General features: G+C 39.7%; 1 protein-coding gene across 18 annotated transcripts in view; it reads right to left on the bottom strand.

Annotated features, from left to right (window-relative positions):
* The window catches only part of AGBL1 (AGBL carboxypeptidase 1), a 487,401-nt gene that overhangs the window by 407,191 nt on the left and 62,324 nt on the right, over window positions 1–17,886 (bottom strand). For all 18 annotated transcript variants that reach the window (XR_007379113.1, XR_007379116.1, XR_007379112.1 and 15 more), the window contains 7 exons: window positions 16,877–17,475; window positions 15,329–15,412; window positions 14,663–14,749; window positions 14,166–14,314; window positions 12,167–12,254; window positions 6,084–6,228; window positions 2,517–2,670 (listed from right to left, as the gene is read on the bottom strand). Coding sequence is in view for 5 of the 18 variants with exons in the window: in XM_048956254.1 (XP_048812211.1) it covers window positions 2,517–2,670; window positions 6,084–6,228; window positions 12,167–12,254; window positions 14,166–14,314; window positions 14,663–14,749; window positions 15,329–15,412; window positions 16,877–17,475 (1,306 nt within the window). In the remaining 13 variants the exon portion in view is untranslated. The remainder of the gene's footprint in view (window positions 1–2,516; window positions 2,671–6,083; window positions 6,229–12,166; window positions 12,255–14,165; window positions 14,315–14,662; window positions 14,750–15,328; window positions 15,413–16,876; window positions 17,476–17,886) is intronic.

Raw genomic sequence — 17,886 nt, 5'->3', positions numbered from 1 at the left:
AAGAGTTTCAAATGGATTCCTGTAAGACCACAAAACAAGAGATATTTATATCTTGAAAATGAAGAGGATTTGAGACACATAACTAAGATTTGAACCCAGATATTACAACAACCCAAAGCATTTGAAATAAATACCTGTTTGAAATGTTCACAGATTGATGAATCTTTCAGCAAATCTGTGCTTAATGCGTAGCCCAAGCATACAGCACACTGGGAGGTGTGGAAAAAACCTTGTCACAGACAGGTTAATGACCTTTGAAAGCCTGTCAGACTCGACTTCAGTGCTGCAAGATGCATTCTCAGAGACAGAGTGCTTCAGAAAAAGGCAATGCCTTCTAATACTGTCACTTTTACTTCATGATACTCCCTAAAAGCAGCACGCCTCTTGGGTTATGATTGCTCTGGTCAGCACTGTTTTCATTTCCTCATGATCCTCATTTCTGTGTATCTGTGCTTTTCAGTTGTTTCAAGTACAGCTGTAAGCTCTGCATACACAGAGGTCATCTGTTCTGTGCTGTAGCACATCTGGCACAAGGTTTCAGTTCACTGCTGTCTCTAAGGACTGTAGATGACACAGTTTAGCACATGATCACCATATGCAACTACAGTTCCTTCTTGTGACAGGAACCAAAGGTAAAAACATCCCTAACTACTCCTGCTTGACTTCCATTGGTATAAGTCTATGATTTTCTTCTTCTTTGTCCTGATCGCTGTGTCTGCATGTCTGCAGACTGCAGCATGCTCTTGGGTCAGTCAGCAAGACCGGCACTTTTTGTCTGGGACAACAGATGGATATTTTGAAATTGAAAAGCAAGCCTCTGCAGAAAGTCCTTTCAAAGCCAAACGTGCTTAATCCAATGTTTAGCACACTCACTTATCATGTGACTGACCCACATCAAGTTCTTGCTTTGTTCAATCAAACCATTAGCTCACCTTTTATTTTGTACCCTTGTTGGAAACATACATTAATTGGGGCAGAAAACCTTGTTCACTGCATATCTCATCTGGGTGATTCCAAGCTGCAATTCCAATTTCAGTTGCCCTACTAAGACCGTGTGCCAAGAGGTTTGAAAATTGTTGTACATATCTAACATCTAAACAGGTGACCACCTGCAGAGTGCCAAACATTTTCCATAACCAGTTTCCCCCACCACAACTCCCACCCACTGGTTTTCTGTTCTGTATTATTATCTATCACAGAACAAAAGTTATTAAGGGCAGGAATTCTCTCTTCATGGCAGGTGCTGTTCATGCCTGACACAGCCAAACTCCATTATCATGTACTGTATGTGATATTGTAATGTAAATAATGCTAATAATAGCTAAGCCAGCAATACAATTTTCTCTCTGACACTGCCTCCAGTTGCCACCATTAAGGCTGTCTGCAGGCAAGCACCTGATGAACTCCCATGTAGGCTCTGGTTGGCAATTTTTTTCAAGTTTGCTTTAAAATTTCAGCCTCGAAAAGTACATTTATGCTCAGAAACTTGCTAATTCTAGAGTAAATGCACTGGTACAGGTTGCTGAAAGAGACTGCTGAGTCAGTCTCCTCTATGGAGGTGTTCAAGACTCATCTGGACATCTACCTGTCTGATCTATTGTAGAGAACCTGCTTTAGCAGTGGGGTTGGACTTGATCTCTAGAGATGCCTTCCAACCCCTGCAACTCTGTGATTATTATAATGAGATCTGAGCTCAGGATGATTATGTTAATGTCAGCATAACAGCTGTCACTCTAACCCCGAATCAGGAGAGACAGCAATAACTTCCCCAACTCCAACATTTGATGTTCCTTTTAGTTTATGTACTTGGCATGGACATTATGAGATGTTCAACTCAATTATCACCACATACTTCTGAAAGGAGAATTCCATCATAGAATATATCACAGAATCTCTTTGGAAACAGCTAGCCAAATATCTCAGTGAGATAACATTAAATATTTGCATATCAAGCCATAAGATCCTAAAGCAATGTAGATCTAAATCTAGAAGTTCTCCACTTATGTTACAGTTATTTGTAAGAGCAGACGAAAGAACTCTGTGCCTTATTTCAGACTCAGGGGAAAAAAAAAAGGTTGCTCTCTTAATTCAACCTATATGAGGGTAGTCTGGGTAGTCTGACATTTCAAGTTGAAAGTCAAAGCTAATCCAATGTGATGCTAACCAGAATCTTCTTGTCATTTGCTTTTGTTTACACAAACTAAAGTAGCATCATTAGTCAAAGCCATTGGAGGTCTAAATTTTTTACTTTCACAGTTAGAAATAATCATCTTTAGACTTGGCATGGCAGAAATGATAATCACCAGTAGATAGCATACCTTCAGTCAGAACTAGGGCAAAATGCAGGGAGCTATGTTATGTCCAGATGGAGCTTCTGGGCATAGTGGAATTCGAACAGTCCATTTCAATTATTGTACATACCTGGGAGTGATCTCGTACTTTTTTGGCAAAGAAAGGCAAGAAAAAATCAAGTTACTAGCATATTTTTTGTTTCAATACTTCATTTGTCTACTTACAGAATTGTTCCAAGTCGTCACTTGTTTTAGATTCTGGCATAGCAGTGATTGTGAGCAATGGGCATGTATTTCCTCCTAGTGTCTGGCAAAGCGCTTGTTGCCTCCAGTAGACCTTCTTGGGGTTCCTGCTTTGCTCCAGGACATCAAGATGGGACTGAGAAAGAAGAAAATAAGCAGATTCATCAATGAGTCCACTGTCGATAAAATCTGATTTTATTCCACTATCTGTATGTCATTACTGGCACTCATTTTATCTCTTGCTAACTTACCAGCTCCTCCCTCCTTCCAGTTAATATCATCTCTTTGTAAATGCCATCAGTATCCATGAGCCATTCAGAATGCATCCTTGTTCACCAAGGCTGCACATGATATTATTACCTATGTCATTTTACCAGCACAGCTCCTAGGTACTTTTATCACTGCAAAGGAATTTCTATGCATGCATGAAGTCCAGAAGAAAATCACATGTTCTTTATGTATAGACACCATGTAGTGTGTGTGAAAAGTTGTCCTTTTTAGCATTCATAGAACTGGCTGCTTAGCTGTCAAGCATGTATTGTTGAGACTCAAGAACAAGTCCAGATTAGAGGCAGTCAAAAAGTTTACATGAAAACATTTCGTATCATCATTAATGGATAACACGAGCAAGTGTATCTTTCTAAGAAAGCACTTAAAAATGAGAGGTTTTATTTTTTTCCCCACCAGATTTCATGGTTGCCAGTTTTAAATAATTCTTAACATACAACAGCTTCTTGAGAAATTTGAGAAAATGAATAGTCAAACTAAAAACAATATCTTTTTGGAACTATTTCTGATCGCCTCATCAGACACACAGCCCTTCACCACCCACACAGCAGATGACGTGCAGATCTCAGTGGCTCTCTGTCTTTATACTGTAAGTGAAAGTAGCAACGATACTTCAAGTAACCCCTCTGCAGGGTGCTGCTAACTGCTGTGGAATACAAGTTGACTAGCTGTCTCTAGACTGGTAGAAATAGACATATTGCAGTATGCATGATGCTAGCAGAACCTTAACTACAGTGCATGAGGACACAGAGCAACCTTTACATTCCAAGCGTTTGTGCTAATGAGTCAGGGCTAAATCTTAGCCAGCGTTTAAGGGACAAGACATTTATGTTCCTAAAACCTCAAACTTCATCTTTCAAACTGCTTTCTCAGTGACCACTTGAATGTAAACACAGAGCTGAAATTTACAGTCATCTATGCTGTAAAACAATTAACATACTGCTCTATAAAGTAAATTCAATTATTAGACCCATTTAAAGAGCTTACATAGATACAGATAACTCAATATCACGATTTACTTATGTTTCCAATCCCAGTGAAACTTAATTGGGTACAATAGCCACAGAGATTTCAGCCAGATATCTAAACAATTAACACTGTAATATAAAAACAGATAAATTACTGTTCATAAAATAAATATAATTACTAATGGACAAAAAGTAATGAACTGCAGAGTGCACCCAGATCAAATAGGATTCCACAGCATAGTAAATATGCCTGTAACTATTAAATATATATGATATTTTAAAACATTTCCAAATGACTAACTCCAAAAACGGGTTTATCTTCTTCCCCAAAGCACCATATATTTAATTGAGCCCTTGGGTTCCTAATCACTTTTAATTTATTACTGATATGTAAAATCAACATATTCCAGCAGTGGTCAAGTGCTTTAAACTAAAATCTGCTGGTGCACAGACCTGATTTTAGTTTATTCACTGTGGAAATTGAAGTAACATGGAAATGTGTAAACTGCATCACTCAGGATATTCTAAACCATTCCAAGCAAATAAACCTTTTAGAATTATTAGATGCAATAATTTTGCTTTGGCTAAATAGCTGGACAGAATAATCTATTGATCTTTTCCATCCATAATTCTCATTTACCAATTTTTATGGTCCTAACTGAGCCTCAGTTCATTTGAACTTTTCCAGAGGCAAAACTTCCTTCAACTTCAATGAGCATTTTATTTGAAGAGGTGGTGAAATACTTCAAGACTTGGCCCTGCAAGTCCAGGAATAATCTCTTTTTCATCTCTATTCTATTCATTCAGGAGTAGGTGAGATGTTCAGTGATTCCCAGAGCATAGAAACTCTCCAAGACTCTCCTGCTTTTTTGCCAGTGGAAGGTAGAAATCAATAACAGTAAAATGATGATGAGGCATCGCATCTCCATAATAAAGTATGGTGGCTTACTTCTTCAGTATTACATTTGTCTTCTCCCCAGCAGTATATATGTGCCCTTAAGGTCAAAACCCACTCCTGGGACAGAGCCTTTTCCTCACTGACGCGGAGGAATAGTTGGTAGCCATAAGCCTGATGAGAAGTGCTGGTAGGCACAGTTTGGACGGTGAAGGCCTGAGTGGCTTTCTCCCAGATACTGAAAAGCAGTTTCTTTAAACATCCCTAATGGGATGCAAAGCACTTGACAAGAGGCTGGTTTTCAAGAGGGAATTAATCTAATTAAACCATGCTGGCAGCATACAGAGCTGCAAGGCTACGAAGTGAGAGAGTACTTTGTACTCTGTCTCCCTCAAAAATCTGTGTATACTTTCATATCTAATAATGGCAAATTAATATCCATGTAAAAATTAGAATAAGTCTTTTTTTTTTTTTTTAAAAAAAAAAAAAAAAACAAACCACATTGGTTTGGTTTCAGAACTAAAAAGGCTAGCAGGAGAAATTTTTATATATAAAAATGCATAAAAATATATCTAAAAAAAAAAATATATATATACAGATATATACACACACACACATATATATATATATATTTACGTATTTATATTTTTTTTTTTGCTAGAGAGCAGAAATGGTGGCTGACCTACAGGATCACTCTTCATTTGCGGTAATATCTTTTCCACCCTCAGCAATGAAGCAAAGCAAATCCCAGAACCCCTCATTTCCCTTCTTTTATTCTACTTTCTATTGATATCTTTGGTTCTCCCACATTAATCTGAGAAAATATATTGGATGTGTTTACCAGAAAACTCCTTTAACATCCACTTTTGACCAGAAAAGACTATAGGAAATAAATCTTTCCCCAGAAAGTAAACAAACACCTCCTACTACTCCAACTGGAACAGATGAAACAGCTGGCAAGGAGGATTTGAATGAAACCCAGCACTGTGGTATCACTCTGCTTCTGGGTGTAGCGCTGAAAGCCAAGCTGCTGTCTTCTGTCAGAAGCAGCAGTGAGCAGCCTTCACTTCTGATTTGTCATTACCTTTAGAATCCTCCTCCTCCTATCAGGGGAATACCACATCTCCAAGCAAACGGAAGCACCTTTGGTTTGCACTGTCTTACAACTGTAATGTTTGCACTCCAGCTTATTCCATAGTAAAATCATTTTTCTCCACAACATTCTGGGCTCTGAAGCTAACAAAGCCTGCAGCTTCAAGTAAGACAATGAGAGCATCGTGATAATTAAAAAACTGCTTGTGGGAGCAGACCTCTATGCTATCACAACATTTCCTCATCCTCAAGCAGCTCCAATCTGTCAGGCCTGCTGTCTTATTTAGATGGACATATCAGCATTACCATCATTGCGGAGTACGTGTAGGGGTAATGGTAGGCCAGATAGCAGACATCATCTTCGTGAGGGAACTTGATGCTGAAGGTGAGAGTGTAATAGCATTTTCCTCTTGAGCCTCCTCCTGGAGCTGCACTGCAGCGGTAGTGGTTTCTGAAGGAAGAGAAAAAGGGAGAAGTAGAGAGTTATCACTTCCAGACTCAACCCACTGTTGTGCAAAGCCTGGGAAGGCCGCATGCAAATACGATCAATCCAATCTCTGTAACAAGAAGGGCAAAGAATAGAACAGTGCTAAATAACATACTGTAGCATAACAATGCATCTATCAGCTGTATGAAAAGTAGGAAGGTCTGATAAACTGTGGTCCTGCTAGACATAAAAATGTAAGAAACATCATGATTTTAAGCACCACTGAGCAAACCTAGTTTCAGGGCTCTGTTGGGATTCACTGTCCTCACAGGCAGGTAAGCAACAGAACATTACAGAACAGCATGTAGCAGTGCTGAACACAGCCAGTCCCAGCTGCTCCAGGATGGGAACTCTCATAGGAGGTAAGAGGTTATTTCATTTTGTGAAGGTGAAAATAAAAAACAACTAATGCTAGTTCACATAGTGCAGTCTAGATATTTAAACTAACATATTCAGCTAACATTGCTGTATTGCTTCCAAGATTCAAGATGAAACTTCTTATTGACATGCCTGAACAATTCCGTATGAAAATATTCTGTGAAAGCTTGAAGACTTCAAAAAGACAAATAACTCACTAGAATATGAAACCAGACATTCAGGAAGACAAAGGATAATCCAGGAAAAACACAGGCCATTTATAAAAACCTTTCAAATGTCATCAATGGCTCCCTCCTGAGTAGGAAGAGGAGGGAAATGGGTTTTTATGGAGACTGCCTACAGAGACTTGACTTCACGTATATTTGCAATTTAAAAGCTAACCAAAAATCCTCTTTTGGAACTCCCCTTTTCAAGTCCTTTTCAATCTCTCCCTGTAAGGGAACATGAGGGTCAATTTCTCCCTAGGAGACACGGGACTGGGCTTGACATCGAAGCTAGGAGGTCATGAGCCTCACCAGCCAGGGTCCTCTCCCACGGTACCTGAGCGGGGCATGCCCAGGGATGGCACGCATGTTCAACCATGATTCATGAGTTTGTGGTAATGAGTCCTCTCTACAGCATAGACAGGCAAGGACCAAGTGGCCAGGACAGAGTTTAATTAGGGCTTCTCAATCCACGGGCAAAGGGTGTTGGGTGGAATACACAAAGGAGGTTGGTCAGGACCATCGAGGCCTATTAATGTGCTCAAGCACTTGGAGATCCCTGCATTAAAACTACAAAATTTTGAAAAGAGCTTCTCAATCTATTCCCAGTGTAGTCTCTTGCAAGAGATGTACTCTGATAAAGAGATGACTTGAGACTGAGTAAGAAAGTTTTCTTTCATCACAGATGAAGAAACAATTCATTCACTTTAGGGAGAAGCTTCACAGCAAATTGCATCCACAAGTACATTTCAAACAATATTTTTCCCACACAGCACCAATTACGCCGTTGTGGAACCTCCTGATTCTGAAGGACTGGGAGGTTTCTTTGACAAATGTTATCATCAACGTTGCATTAAAATGCAAAATAGAGAAGGCAACCAAAAGATGCAATTTCAGCTCCTGAAATTTACAATACTAGTTTATTTTGCTGCTGTTCATTCTTATTCAAAGGGGTGGAGAGAAAAAGTAATTATTCTTGTCAAACTCTCCAAAACAATCAGCTCTTTTTCATACAGAGGACACAATACAATGCTGTTGGGTTGGGTTTTTTTTGTGGATTTTTTTTTTTTTTTTTTTTGGAATACCTGAATGTAATAGTTAGAAACATGTAAATGATACTGAGCGGATCAATAGACAGTACAGGAACACTGAGTCCCACAGGCAAACCGAAAACCTACAGTTTTATCCTCAGATGAACCCCTCACCCCAACACTTTTCTCACAGATAAATTACTGTAGTATTGGACAAAGAGACTCAGATTAAAAAAATGCAGTGAATCAACAAATATAGGAATATTTACCTAGCAATTTTTTTAAAGGTCAGGACAGTACCATTTGATCTAGATCCCATTCGTTTTAATGGTGAAGAATGATTAAGAACCATTCCTGTATTGTGGGGAAGGAAAGGACTCATCTCCCTAGCCTCTAGCTACAGTCAGCATTACTTGGAAGGCTAGATAACCTCACTCATGGATAATTTTCACAAAGTCCTGAGATCATCTGAGTTCTCCCATCCAAATTTGTATTTGTGGTCACAGACACTGGAGGAAGCAGGACTTTGCAGGAAGATACTGCCCATATGGTTTCCATACACATTTGTGAAGTCTTCCTGCCTGTCCCTCATGGGTAAAATCTAGTAAAATCTTATCCTTCTATCATCAGTAATTCTGCAGTCAAAAAGCCTCTCCTGTCTAAAATGGCCACCTAGCCCAGAAGCTCTGCACCACCAAACACCTCTGACCTTGACAGTACCCTAGCAGACCACAATTCTTTGCCGCTGTAGTGCTCAGATCTGATGATCCTGAGAGTACAGATGCACAGCTCTCAAAGTGCTTTGCAGTCTATTTCATTCTTCTTTTGAGCCTCTCTGCAATTCCATAAAACTACCCAGATGCTTCTAGACTTTGAATTTGTGAGGCTTCACTGTTCTTCACTCATATGCCAGAAAAACCACCTGCGTGTGCACAACGTAAACGGTCATGTATTCCTACAGCATATAATCTGTTCACCTCACAATCCACCATATGATGCAGTAACTTTGAAGGAAACTTTAAAAACAGCATTTCTCTTTCTTCCCTCCCTCTTTCCTGCAGCTGCTGACACTCTGAGATGGTTCTTCTGCTTCCGTTACCACACCAGGCTAATACTTTTTCTTCAACACTACCCTACCAGCAGGAAACCCAAATTAACAAGCAGGGAAGAGGCTATCATTCTGGGCTATTCTGGGCTTTGCTGGTGCTGCAGTGTTTGTTGCAACACTGGCATGAGATTTATTTATCTCAGTAGGTGAGCATCAGTGCTATTCTCCACTTACATGCCCTAACTTATCCTTGCCTACTTATATGAGAGCTGAGATCGTCTTTCCTCATGCATTTCTACAGGACTGTGCATGATGAGGGCCCTATCCTGACCAGAATTCTACAGTATTACTGACAGGTATAACACAGTTTTCCTAATGAACTGAAACACCATTCAGCAAGATCTCATCTTCTGTCTGGAGAGTGCAAATGTGTTTTCACCTTTCATCTGTATGGCCTTGATGGAATTAAAAAAATGACCATAGCAACATCTGTTCCTCACTACTTTATTTATGTTCTCTTTCCAAAAGTGCTCCTAAAGTCTCACGAGCTTTCTAGAAGATAATGCACTTGTTATTAGAAGGGAAATAAGAGACCAAAGGATGCTTTTTTCCTTTTTAAAATCATCTTACAAGTTGTATCTACCATGCCTTTCAGTCCCTTAATAATAATTAAATCATTTTGCTTACTGCTCTCCTTCAGAAATAACATACAGGTAATATATTTTTAATACAGCTATGATGACAAGTTAATAACAATTATAATAATACTTATCACTTACACTGTGCAGTAATTTTTTGAGCTTAAACCTTTGCAAGCATTATCTAATTAAAACTTGCCTCCCATTTATCTGGGCAGTAGGTAAGTGACTAATTATCCATGTCGTATAGACTAGGAAAGTGAAACATATACAGTGAAGCTCTTGGCCAAAGATAGACACAAGTTGGTAAAGGAGCTAGATTCTACCTCAGGAAATACAACAAGTCTTGCTCATCTTATCTTCTAACTTCCTGCCTGAAGAACTTAATATAGTCAAAAGTACTGGCAGGTGATGGAATACACAGCAGTGTATCAGCTTAGACTAAAACAGCAGAAGAAAATATCTGGCTTGGATTACCAGAGTGTTTGAAAAAGAGCCTAATTGGAAAATTAACTGTTTATCACCTGCATCCCTTTGTCCAAAATCCATCTACCACTTGGAGCTTGTTATGCTCATTTTACAACGTGTCCTGATGTGGTACATGCACTGTGCTTTAGTAGCACTTCGGTTTATAACAAAGTAGTAGCATTTAACAATTTACAGTTCATACCTAAATTCAGCTGTTACTTTGGGGCCTGTCACACTGGAAATTGGAAAATACACCACTTCCCCTTCAAGGCATATCCAAGTTAAGGCACTTTTATTCTCCTGGTTGTAGGCAGAATCCTATGTAGGCAGTAGAATGTTCCCATGAGCATCTTGTTACTAAGGCTTACACTCATGCTATGAACATCAGGTGCCAGCAGTGTCACAGCATCTCTCATGGATATCATCAGAACCAAGATGTAGCCTGCTAATGACGATTCCTTATAATGTGATTATAAAGATGCTGAAGAGAAAAAAAGACCTAGTTTTGACACTGCTATGGCCACCAAATAGCAAAGTCTTCAGTGGTGGTGTGAGAACAAAACACTCCATGTGCCTCATTATTATCTGTGGAGTAACTATTGTCTGGAAAAGCTAGGGGTTTTCTAATATGCCTAGAATGAGCCACGAAACCAAAAGGCACAAGCATGTTGTCACCAATTCAGCATGCTGCCATTGTTCCTCAAATAATTTGCTGGAAAGTATCCAGTGCATAAAAGCTGCCAAGACAGCAAGTGAATTAGATGATCTTATAGTAACTGCAACTCTGTTTATCATGGGTGTATCCTGTCACATCTTGGAGAGGCAATAAAATAGAGCAGAAGCGTCACTCAGCCTCCTTTTGACAAGAACTCTGCTAATATTCTCTGCCAAATAAAAGCTCTCTTGTAAGACATATGGGAAAGGTACGCAGTGACAGAGGTGTGCCACAACATTCATCTTTTTTTGAGTGAAGTATCCCATCTTCAGCAAAGATGAATGTCAGAAGAGATGAGCATCACCTGGATATTTTGTGAATACGCCTTTCCTCCCACTGTCCTTCAGCTCAGAGGTTGCCCTCAGTGAGAGCTGTGAGCAGAAACAATTAAGGGCATTCCAAATTCATGAATTTGGTACTTTTACCTGGTAAAAGTAAATAGATGAGGTCCCCTGCAAAATCTGCCAGTCCATCCCCCAGGATATGTGATCAGAGTGAACAGAAATGAAATGAGATGCTCTCCCAGAAATACAAGCAGCGTGGTATCACTGCAGTGATCCCATCTTCTCCTATTCTGAAGCCATCATCTGAGCAACCACAGACCTACTTTGTCCACACTCCCTACCCTAGCACAGTTTCTCATTACTGGGAATCAACTTGATAATCAGTGAAACAGAAGGGATTTGACGTTCAGCAGAGGTGAGAGTTCATGTGTATCTGTAAGAATTCCTGTGTACACAGAACATGTACAAACAGGGAATGAGACAGACAATGAGTAGTCATCCTAGATGAACATGTTGACATATACATATAATTCAATACAAAATTAGAAAACACCAAATCAATACAACTCCATTCTCATATTCTAAACAAGAATCAGATTACTTGATTAATTGTACAATCATGGTTTAATCTTGGAAGTCAGCTGCTGTTTAATCACTTTACAGTAACTATCTTGTTAATGACAGGATAAGCCATTGCTATATGGTAATTAGCACACAAAGCTTGCCCAGCTTGCATCTGCTGGGCTTGCTCATTTTATCTTGTATCCAGAAGCCCCTACTGGAAGAAACCAGAGGTTGCAGGCATGCAAAAGGAATCCATTGCACCACAGTATGCTAGCTCTCAAGAGAGCAGCTTCAGAAGTAGAAAAGGTGATGTGAATAAAGGTTAGTTAAGGTTTTCCATTCTAGGGAAGTTTCTCCCTTCTAGGGGAGAGAATTCTGCACATGCCCTGTTCTCCTAAAGCTGATTTCAAGGTCTCACTTTTAGCTGTCTCCTGCAGTTGGGGGCACACAAAACACAGAACTAGCATCAATTTAGGGGCATTTGAAACACGGCACTGTGGTTGGAGGTTAACAACATCTATACAGCTAACAGGAGGAGAACTGAGGAGCTACAGACTGTTCATCACTACTTACTTGTAGTAGCTGATATCATGTCCTGCTCGAAGCCAGCGAGGCCTGCCCTGGAGAGCTTCCTTCACCGAATACAGAACCAGCTGCATGCCTGCAGAAAACAAGAGTTTCAAGTGACGCGACATCCCTGGCTGGAAAAGACAGAGATGGAGAGGAAAAGGGAAAACAAGAAGGATTATTATTTTCTCTGTGCTCTCTTGGCAGACAGTTAATGCAAAGTAAATATATTTCCATGCTTGGTTCTACTGTAACCATGTCAGTCCTGAAAAACACTGCCAGAAGAGAGCTGAATTAGGGTTTGTTAGAAAATAAATAATCCTGCTGGCCTTTGGAAAGGAAGACTTCAGCTGCTCTGTTTACAAATACATAGAGGAAGGGATAGAAGAGAAGAATAGGAATCAACATATCAAACAGATCAGTAATTTGTTTAGTACAGTATTTCATGCTTGGCTGCACTGTTATTGAATCCTTAATCTTGCCGGAACATTAGAGGCCTTGTGGTGCATCTGGAATTATACTTTCAGAAAGAAGCAAGAAAAACTGTCCTAGAGTAAGTTTTTAAACTTTCAATTAGACCTAAATAACACTGATTATTATGATTGATACTGACTACATTGAAGATCTAAATGCTGATAACAGCAGCATCTGTCTTTGTACTGCATTATGCTGGAAGATGACTTCTTCCCGACCTCCAAAACGTTACTGTTTCAAGCCCTGAGCTATGCAGCTCCATCTGGACTGTGCAGCTTCATCTGAACTGTGCACACGTTTATTCACAGCTCCATGAAGCAAGCCCATTTGCAGGCCATTTCTCTAGCAAATTCTTTCACTCTGCCACCTGCTTGCCCTGTTAGCGGTACAGCAAGGATCCTGCCTTTGCAGAGAGGCACTGGGTGGCCCTAGAGAGGTGTGGGCTTAAGATCTACACTGCTTTCGGCTGTATCAAAGCTAGCAGTGGGGTTTGCAATAAGAAGGACCTCAATATACTTCATTTTCAGGCTGCCACCAGACACACACCATTTTTAATGGCTTGCTTATTCAAAAAGCAGAATAAGATGACAAACACAAAATTCACTTTCATTTGGGATCTATATGAGTACTTGAACTTCAGCCCTTAGAGCTAAAGAGCAAATGCCTTATAATTCATTATGCCACTCATCCAGCTAGTCTCACAAATACAAGCGACACATCATTCCAGCTCCTAGTGCTATTATTTGTTTTAGGTACACTGATCCTGAGAGTGTTCCCCTTGTGATGTTGAAGGTTGTATCCACAGTGCTTCAGAAGAATGTGAAGTCTGATATTAAGGACATATTAAACATTCTGAATCTGGTCTTGAACTGGTGTAAATTAGCACAGCTCCATGGAAACAAATGAAAAACTCTCTATGCCAGCTAAGAATTCAACCCACAATCTTCATGCAGATTAAATAATTTTTTCTGCTAAAATGAGCACTGAAAGCTAGGATTTGCCCTGGCTATTTCCAAGCAATGCAGCCTTTCTCCTGACAGACTATGACAGGAACTCAAAAACAGCTTTTGACTGAATTTTTTGTATCAACAGAAGTCTCATCAGATCTAAAGGCAGAGAAATGTCTTTCAATAAACCCAAAAAATCATTAATATTTGTTTGAGCATTATCTTTATTTATCTAAATCTTATTAGAGCTCTTCAAATCCTGTGCTACTCATTCAATCCCAGAAGATCCCCTTTCTTTCTTCTTCCAACCCCAGTGCCGTTCTTCCTCAGTTCTGGTTTCTAATCAAAGAACAATGACCATTTTTTCCATAAATCCTATCTCAATACACAGTTCGTTCCTCAGTTGTCTTGAGGATACGGAAAGGTTATTTGTCAAACCTAAAATAACTCTTTTGGTGGATTTCAGTGCAAATAAAATGAAGCTTACTGTCTTCTTTATAGACGTGGAAATTTCAAAACCCTTATGGGATGCAAAGTACATCCATGTGAACAGAATGCTATCCCAATTTCCCCAGAACTCATACCGTAATTAAACTGGCTATTGAGCTTCTCACAGTTGATAACGTTGAAGCGATAGGGAACTGCTGATTTCATGCCACGGACTTGAAAGTAGAACCACTGGTGATGCTGGTTGGTGTTCACATCTGCATTCATAATTAAATCATACTCAAACCTGTTAATGAAGACAAAGAAATGGTGCCCATGAACATCCTATCAATCCACTACTGAATCTACTGAATGCAACCGAACGTTAACTCTGTCAAAGAACTCCATCGAACCAGTGGCATCCAAACACACCTTCAAATATCCACAACATTTTAATCATGTAAAACTTCACAAGCTGTGCTTTCTCACTCCCGATTCTTTCAGGACATCTAAATATTGGCAGGTATTGTAAGCTCTGCATCATAAAACTTGCTGCCCTGGCTGGTGCTTTCAGAACCCAGCAGAACCCCAGCAAGTCATGCAGTGAAAAGAGTAGAAAGCCCGGCTGGGACACAGCCACTGCAGGAATACTTACTCACGCACTTGGATGGCTTTGCGAAGGTTACCCGATTCAAACTTGGAGAAGAATGTCAGACAGCTTGGAGCACCTGGGCTTGAGTGACTGCAGTAATTCAAAGCAAAGATACCAAATAAGCAGGTTGCTTCAAAGACAAGTCCACCCCAGCACCTTTTGTATATTAATACAGCTTTTTATAAGCTCCTCACAAGCAAGACCCTGAGAAGTAGCAAGAGATTAGCAAATCCATAATCTTTCTTCCAGCATCCTTCTTGACTCTTGCTTAATGATTCTAAATTTCATCTTCTTTTTCTTTCCCAGCAATCACTTTTGCCCCAGTTCTTATCGCTCTTCATTCCAGTTACTTTCATCCCTGACTTATTCCCACTAGTTCATTAATTACACAAGCCAGCTCTATACAAGCTTTCCATTGTCTGTGATTAGACATAGTACAGGGCAGATGAGAAGGCCACAAATCAGACAAAACTGCAGTCAGTTTCAAAGCAAATCATTTTCCCAGGGCCATGTGCCAGTACTCTACTCCTGCAGTAAACGTTTCCTGTTGGGCCTTGCCTCCTACATCACTTCTTGCATATCTTTATCTGAGGTTAACCAAGTAAACAGAGCTCACTAGCAGCACTGACAGTGCCACTAGTTACAATTCCCTGTATTTAGTTCACTCACCTGGGCTCATCTAAATCAAAAACAGTTCTTCCAATCAAATCACCAGGCTGGATTAAGCGACGAACATCATCAAGTACTTTGTCCCTAACAAAAATAAAAAGGAGAAAAAAAAACCCAACAAATTGTCATGACACTGTGAGAAGTCTCAGTAAAGGTAACCTAGAAGAAATGTGAAAAGGCTCAAAAAATTCTTCTGAAGGACTGATAAGAAGAGTTCAGATAATTTCACATAAACTTCACCTGTGTTTACCTATTTACTTAACCATGAGAAAACTCATACTCTATTTCCATTACTGCAAGTTGCCTTTTGGACGAAACAACTTATTCTACACAGTTTTTACTCTTTGCAATATTCAATCCAGTCTGTTTTATCCGTGGTTTCTTTCCAGTCAATTTCAATCCTCCAACTGGCCAGTCTTGCCCCTATAGGAAAATATTTGTTGTAACTTTCAGACCCACTCATCTGTCTCCCAATCTTCCCACTCCAAATCAGTCTAAATTCTACTCATTATTAAACTGAGGTTCTCTGATCCCAAAAGAAGATCAGATGTGGAATGCCAGATTTACTTCCTGACCTTTGCAGCAATCACGTTATGCCCTGAAGCATAATATGATTATTCCCATTTTAGCTGTACAGTTACACATCATTACAATCACAAAAGCAAAGCTCTTAGAGCAACAGTGCAAGAAGATGGGATCATGAATTTGCCTCTAAACAAGACTTTTAGCTTTTGTATTTGCTACAGAAAGAACTCCCTCTAGATGTCAGAAAATAGTGCTTCTTCACAAACTCCATTTGGCTAGTGTTCATCATCTTTAAAGTTTAGCTCAGAGTCCTGTACATTCAATCTCTTTGTTGTTTGGTTATAAACTCCTGTGTCACTAAAACAAAATGCAAACTCATTGCACACAGTCACAGATGGAACAGAAACAACAGTGGTTACAAAGAGAATTTCCTCTCCCAAATACAGCTTTTCCTTCCACTGTGCACCTGAAATGACAAGAGAACAGAAACCTCTAGCAATGCACCAAAGGGAAGACTCATTTTCATTCTTTTCATCGCGTTGCATGCCATAATTCTGGGTCTTGGTCTATCTACTTTAAAGAAAAGGCACTCACAGATGTTTCTCAGTGCTCTGACCAGATTTGGGCCTCACTGCATACATAGCTACACTGATACTGATATATTTATCACTAGCTAGGTTAATTAATACCAGTTTAGAATATGAGATAGGTGAGTGTTCATGGACTCACAGAAGCCATAAAAATCTCCCTCCAGCATGGCCTCTGCCACCTTTATCTACCAGACAAAGAAAGCAATGCATGGGCAAATTCACCATTCCTCCACTGACACACAGGACGTCAATATCAGAAACAGGCCTGATGGTTTCTAATCCTGTTCCCAATCCAATCAGATGTAAAACCTAAATAAAAATATCCTGATGCGCAGCCTATCTTCCTGTGGCAAACAGTCCAACATTTGTTCTATGACTTCCTAGGCAACTCAGAGATGTGACAGTCAAAACCTAATCACATTAAAGCAGTCACCTTTGAACTCCATACTGCCGATCCAGCATGGGCGTGCCATAAGCAGGAGGCTGGTGGCCCCAGAAATCAGGGAATGCCAAGTCTCTGTAGGCTGGTATGGACTTGGTACATTTGGCCCTGGCTACGTAGAAGTGAGGGCTGTGGAATGGAATATTCCCTTGGTGTTCCTCCAGAAGGTCTGTCATTATTTCTGCGGTCTCTGATCTGACTCCAGAAGTTGGATCAATTGAAGCCTCACACTCAGGGTTAAATATTTTTTTGTACCAAGCAGCTTCTTTGGGGAGGGGACATGGAGAAAATGTATGACTCTTGGCTGGCTCTTCTTCATAGGAATTTGCATTTTGGACTGTTTCAGCAATCTCTCTCTTTTCACTGAGCAGACTCCTTGAGCATTTCTCCTTCTTTATTGAACTCTGCAGTGAAGCTTTGAAATCCTTCTCCCGTGGATCTGATTCTGCCTGTGTGTCACTTTGGGTCCTCCATCTATGGTTTGGATCTTTCACAGAATTACCACTTGGAATGAAATGAGATGAAGTGGAGGGAAGATTCTCAGTCCTGTCTTCTGACTTTTTCTCTTCTTCGGACTCTGAATCAAGCTCCTTTAAATTTAAAAAGCAGAAGAAATTAAAAGAAACTTAAGGACACATCATTGCCTCCCTCCAGAGAAAACCTTGCAAGAAATAAAGAGAATATATTTATAGATCTTCCAAAATAATAAAATAATTTACCCAATAAGACAGCCAAAGTAGAACTACCTACCAGAATTCCTTTATCCACAAAGTTGTTTCAATGGTAGTCCTCCGAAAATAAAAAAGATCAGATTGAGTAATATCTGATCAAAACCCACTGTTATCATAAATTTGATAAATAAATATCATTAAATATCATAAATTTGATAAAGATAATTCACAAGGCTCTTTTTTTTAATTTGATGTTACAGCAGGTGAAAGGAGATCAATCTATCATTAAAAACTCCACCTCTGTTTTCATGCAAAAGTATAATTTAATCC

This window comes from Lagopus muta, chromosome 10 (genome assembly GCF_023343835.1).
Source record: "Lagopus muta isolate bLagMut1 chromosome 10, bLagMut1 primary, whole genome shotgun sequence".
Taxonomy (NCBI): Eukaryota; Metazoa; Chordata; class Aves; order Galliformes; family Phasianidae; genus Lagopus; species Lagopus muta.
The sequence above is the reverse complement of the archived record's forward strand: the minus strand, read 5'-3'. Positions and strand labels throughout refer to the sequence as shown.